Source organism: Aethalodelphis obliquidens, unplaced genomic scaffold (genome assembly GCF_003676395.1).
Source record: "Aethalodelphis obliquidens isolate GAN/ISIS:26980383/991018 unplaced genomic scaffold, ASM367639v1 scaffold21, whole genome shotgun sequence".
NCBI lineage: Eukaryota > Metazoa > Chordata > Mammalia > Artiodactyla > Delphinidae > Aethalodelphis > Aethalodelphis obliquidens.
Genome location: NW_020837965.1, coordinates 24,294,752 through 24,299,423, shown reverse-complemented (window position 1 = coordinate 24,299,423; position 4,672 = coordinate 24,294,752). Strand labels below are relative to the sequence as shown.

The 4,672-nt window shown below is 62.6% G+C and overlaps 1 protein-coding gene across 4 annotated transcripts in view; it reads right to left on the bottom strand.

The window, feature by feature from the left end:
* DLK1 (delta like non-canonical Notch ligand 1) overlaps positions 1-3,658 on the bottom strand; it is an 8,301-nt gene extending 4,643 nt beyond the window's left edge. The window contains exons 1-3 of one of the 4 annotated variants that reach the window (XM_027120850.1): positions 3,427-3,658; positions 2,156-2,219; positions 1,511-1,641 (exon numbers count right to left, since the gene is read on the bottom strand). In XM_027120850.1, coding sequence (XP_026976651.1) covers positions 1,511-1,641; positions 2,156-2,219; positions 3,427-3,493 — 262 coding nt within the window. In that variant the 5' untranslated portion in view covers positions 3,494-3,658. The remainder of the gene's footprint in view (positions 1-1,510; positions 1,642-2,155; positions 2,220-3,426) is intronic. The other 3 variants (XM_027120853.1, XM_027120852.1, XM_027120851.1) reach the window with 3 other exon arrangements.
* Positions 3,659-4,672: the final 1,014 nt, after the last annotated feature.

Here is a 4,672-nt window from a genome sequence, read left to right as displayed (position 1 = left end):
TGTGTGTGTGTGTGTGTGTGTGTGTGTGTGTGTGTGTGTGTGTGTGTCTGTGTGTGTGTGTCTGTGTGTGTGTGTGTGTCTCTGCCTGCCTGCCGGGGCAGCAGCTGTGGCGAGGACAGCCTCAGAGACGGGTGAAAAGGGAGAGGGCCGGCGATTACCCGGAGGGCTGTTTCCTCTGGACCCAGCCGTCCCAAGCTTTTGTCAACCCAGTGGGGAAGGGACCTTTTGTCTGGAGAACTCCACGGGGGGCGTCCTGGATTAGATATCAGAAAGAGTGGGCTCCAGGCTAAAAGCCCTGATCCTGAATGGTGGCTTTTCTGGGACCCCTTGGGTCCCCAAAACAGCTCAGAGGTACTTCAAGGGTGCAGAGCCCAAGCTCTGTTGGCCAGAGCGTGAGTCAGCTGTGGGGCAAAGCCCGCATCATATTGGCTGGGGAGACTTTAAAGTCCCGAGACAACGTGATGGGGGATTTTGAAAGCCCCACTGCCTTGGCTACGCGGGGCAGGGGTGCCAACAGCGTGCTCTTAGGTTTTTCTTAACGGGAGAGTGTTAGAAACAGCCTCAGATGAGAATGAACCCATTTCTGGGGCACAGGGAGGGGTTTTGTAGTTGGCTGTCCCCCCAACTTCTTAGGTGTCCTGAGCAGACCCCTTTGCTTCCCGAAGCCTCAGTTTCCCTACTGGTACCACTCGTCTTTACTGACGCTGCCGTCGGGACCGAGGGGCAGAGAGCCCGCGGCAGCTGCCTACACTGCTGGGAGTTCTCTCGAGGACCTTGGTTTGCCTGGGCTTCAGGGCAGGTTTTGCCAAGTGAGAATGGGCTCGGGTGAACATTCTGCAGCCTGAAGGTGCAGCGACAGCCAGCTCTCAATTGCTCAGGGTAACGGAGGGCAAAGACTGCATAAGTTAACAGAATCAACAGATCACGCCAAGCTGCACTTGAGCTACTTCTCAGCCTTTCCCGACCCCCCACCTCCCCTTGCACTTGACCTCTTCCAGCACAGCCCCCGGCCCTGTCCCAGCGGCCCTGACTCAGCTCCCGCTGCGCCCAGCGCTCGGCACCCAGCACCCCTCCCCGCGTCTGTCTGCTTGCTGTTGCAGCATATCCTGAACAGCCTGGCGGGTGAATTTCATGGAGTCTCGGCTCTGCGACCCCCTGAGTCCTTTCCCCTCTCAGAGCTTCAGTGCCCCGAACAGGTTTCTCGAGGCTGTGGTCCCCACCCGCTCAGCTTCGCGTGGCGTGTTTGCGACTCTTTATTCAACTGGCAGCCCCCCTACCCCAGTGCCTTCCCTGGTGCTCGGTGCTGGCAGTGCAGAAGGGAGCAAAATGAAGTCCCTACCTGTGAGGAGGCTCCCAGCACCAGCAGGAAGTGTATAAACAGATCATTACCATACAGAGCGCTGGGGTGTGTTGGGCTAAGGCAAGAGGGGGAGGGGCGGCAGCCACCGGGCTGGGAGGAGGTGGCTGGGGGCCGGGGGCCGGGGCCAGGGTGGGCGGGGCAGGTGCCAACCTAGGTCGCAGAGATGTCCATCCCAGCCGTCCTTGCAAATGCACTGCCAGGGCTCCACACAGAGTCCATTAACACAGCCGGGAAAGGTCACGCACTGGTCACACAGGGGACCCTGCCAGCCAGACTGGCACCTGCGGGAGTTGGGGAAGAAAGGTGCGGATGTATGTGGGGGGGGCAGGGATGGAGAAGGGGCTCCGGTTGCTTTCTGTGGAACCAAGAGCCCTCGCGGGTCTCTGCCCAGTGCCCGGCCGGTGGGTCCCAGGAAACCAATACCAGTCACCTGAATGGAAAAGCTTAAAAAGGAGATCAGCTGGGGAGCAGGCAGAGGGGTCCCCGAGAGCCAGAGGAAGAGCTGCGTTTTGCCGCAGTGGCCTGCAGTGGTCTCACCTGCAAGAGGCTCTCCCGCCACCCACCCCTCTGAGAACGCCGTCCTGTCCCCGCCACCGCTCCCAGCATCCCCCGCCTCCCGGTCCTCTTGTCCCCCTCACCTCCCCCCACACGTCACTGGTTTCCTGCGGGGGCGAGGAAGCTGTTTGCTGCAGTCCAGGGGCCAAGCCCTCCCCGTTTTTTCTGCCTGACGTCACGACTCCCCAGAATTCTGCCCTGGCCCTCCAACACGCTGCCTCTGGGGAGCCGCTCCATTACCTGCAAACATTGTCATCCTCGCAGAATCCATTTTGGGGGTGGCAGGCCGGGAAGCATTCAGCTCCTGAGGCACAAGAAAGGTTACACCATTCACCCCACGAGGCCCTGCAGGCTGTGGCAGAGGCCACGACGGCCTCCCAGGAGGCAGCCTCCGACCCTCTGTGGCTCTCCCCACTGGGCACACGGTAGGCACTGCATCCCAACCCACGTAGGAGAAAAATCTCCGCATGTCCCTGGTTATGGAGTGACCGCAGCCCACTGCCCAGCTCCCAGGACCAGGTCAGACACCCAGGGTCCCTCCAAGAAATTACAGACGCCAAATCCTAAAAGCAGGAATGAGGAGACAGTGAACGAGAACGGAAAGATTCTGACCCCTGGGCACTCGGCCAGACCCTCACTTTTGCCAAGTGAGCTAAAGGCGAGGGGGGGTGGGGCCAGATTTTGAGGTATTCAGCTCTGGGGAAGCCCAGACAGGTTCACCTGGAGGGCTCACAGGTAAGGCGTCTGGAGTTTTTAAAGGTTAATCCCAGTTAAGCCAGGCACCCAGGTCAAACTCCCAATTTTCCCCACGCCAGACTCTTCGTATTAAAAAGACGAACAAGGGTTTTGCGGAAAAGACCGTAATTCTGACACTACTTAGAGATTCTGACACTTTAATAGGCACCTACTGTGTGCAGTGCCTGTAACTCCCGCCAGCTTTTCAGACAGGACCCCCGTCACCACTCGTGCAGCGGTTTGGGGGACCCTGCGGGAAGGGGGCAACTCTCTCGCTGTCAGAGACATATGGCCGCCACAGACAGGAGTGTCGCAGCCCCTCACCTAGACAAACGCCACGCAGGAGGGGCTCGGGCTGGGCTCCCAGCTGGCAATCTGAGGCGACGACGGCAAAGTTACCCCCCCACCGGCCTGTTCCCGAACACACACGCAGGGACCCCCCGAAGTTGAACCCCAGAGCATTTTCACAGAGGGCTCCCCAGCATCACCTCGTTTCTCCATACCTCCTCTCTGCACACCGACACGCTGCGAGCGCCACTTCTGCGGGGCGGGAAGGGGCCGGGGTCCCACAGCTCCCCCGCCCCCGGGGACCCCAGGGCCGGGCTTGGCATGCGAGGGTGGCAGGGAGGACCAGGCAGGCGCGGCGCGGGGCTTAGGATTAGGCGGGACGGGCGGAAGTCGGGGCGCGCGGGACGGGGCGCGCGGGGCACGGCGGCCGGGGGGGGCGTCGCAGGCTTCCCCAGAGGGGGCGCGAGCCAGGCCGCCGGGGGGCTCACCATGGGCACTGCGGCCGAAGGCCAGCAGGAGCAAGAGGACGGGCAGGAGGGCTGCGGTCGCGGTCATCGCGGGGCGGCCGGGGTCGCGGTCCCGGGAGCGGCGCGGGCGCGGGTCCGGCTCCGGGCGCCGCGCTGGGCTTCTGGTTGCGGACGCGGAAGGGGGCGCGGGCGCGCGGCGAGGGGAAAGCCAGGGCTGCACCGGTCTGCGCGCTGCGCTCTCCGCTGCCGCCGCCGAGCTGCCGCCGCCGCCGCGCGCGCCGCCCTTTTCGTACCGCCGCCCCCCCGCGGCCCCCGCCCCCCGCCCCCGCCTTCGCGCGCACTGGGCCGGCGCCGGCCAGTCCCGGTGACCCCCGCCCCTCGCGGGGCCGCCCCCCACCACTGCGGCGTCCCGGAAACCGGCTCGCGCACGCGGGGCACTCTTGGCTAGACGGGCACCGGTACCCCGCGCGCCTTTGGCACACGTTCCCCCCACAGGACGGCTCACGGGCGCGCACACACGGGCCCGCTTAGGACAAGTCGCATGAGCTAAACACGGGCTGGGCCGTAGACCCCAGGAAGACGCGAGGATACGCTCGGAATACAGAAACACGCACAGAAACACCACAACACTTATCGCCAAGGTCCCGAGCACGCACGCCATGGCTCACGCACCCAGAAAAACCCAAACGCACGCTCTAGAGACGGGGAAAACGCACACTGTCGCACATGCACCGGGAAAAACACTTATGAGGAGCCTTAGGCACCCACACTCGTAGCCATAAAGACGCAGGGAAATGCAGACACACTCGTAGCAGCACACAAGGCAACCCCGACACACCGTGCTACGCCACAAACACACACTGCAACACACGCGCACATCCTGGGAATAGTCGGGAGCGCCACAGGCTCAGTCATAGGCACGCAGAGGGGCTGAGGACATAACAGTTATGAAACCCTGGACATCCGTCAACATGTGCCCGGCCGTCCACACAGAGGCACGTGCACAGCCACGTGCACACCTGAACATGCGAATACCCTTGTAAACATACAGACACCCGGGCACATGTTCAGTCACATACACCCACACACACGCAGTCAGGCCCTAGGCCTGCCGGAAGGCTCTCACACATCTGATATTCACACACACACATACCCAGTCCCCGAAACTCACAAATCTCAGGCTCTTGGTTACGCGCTTATCAAAACACGCAGGTACGGTCACCCAGCGCATACGGGCGCGCGCGCACACACACACGCAGACCCCAAC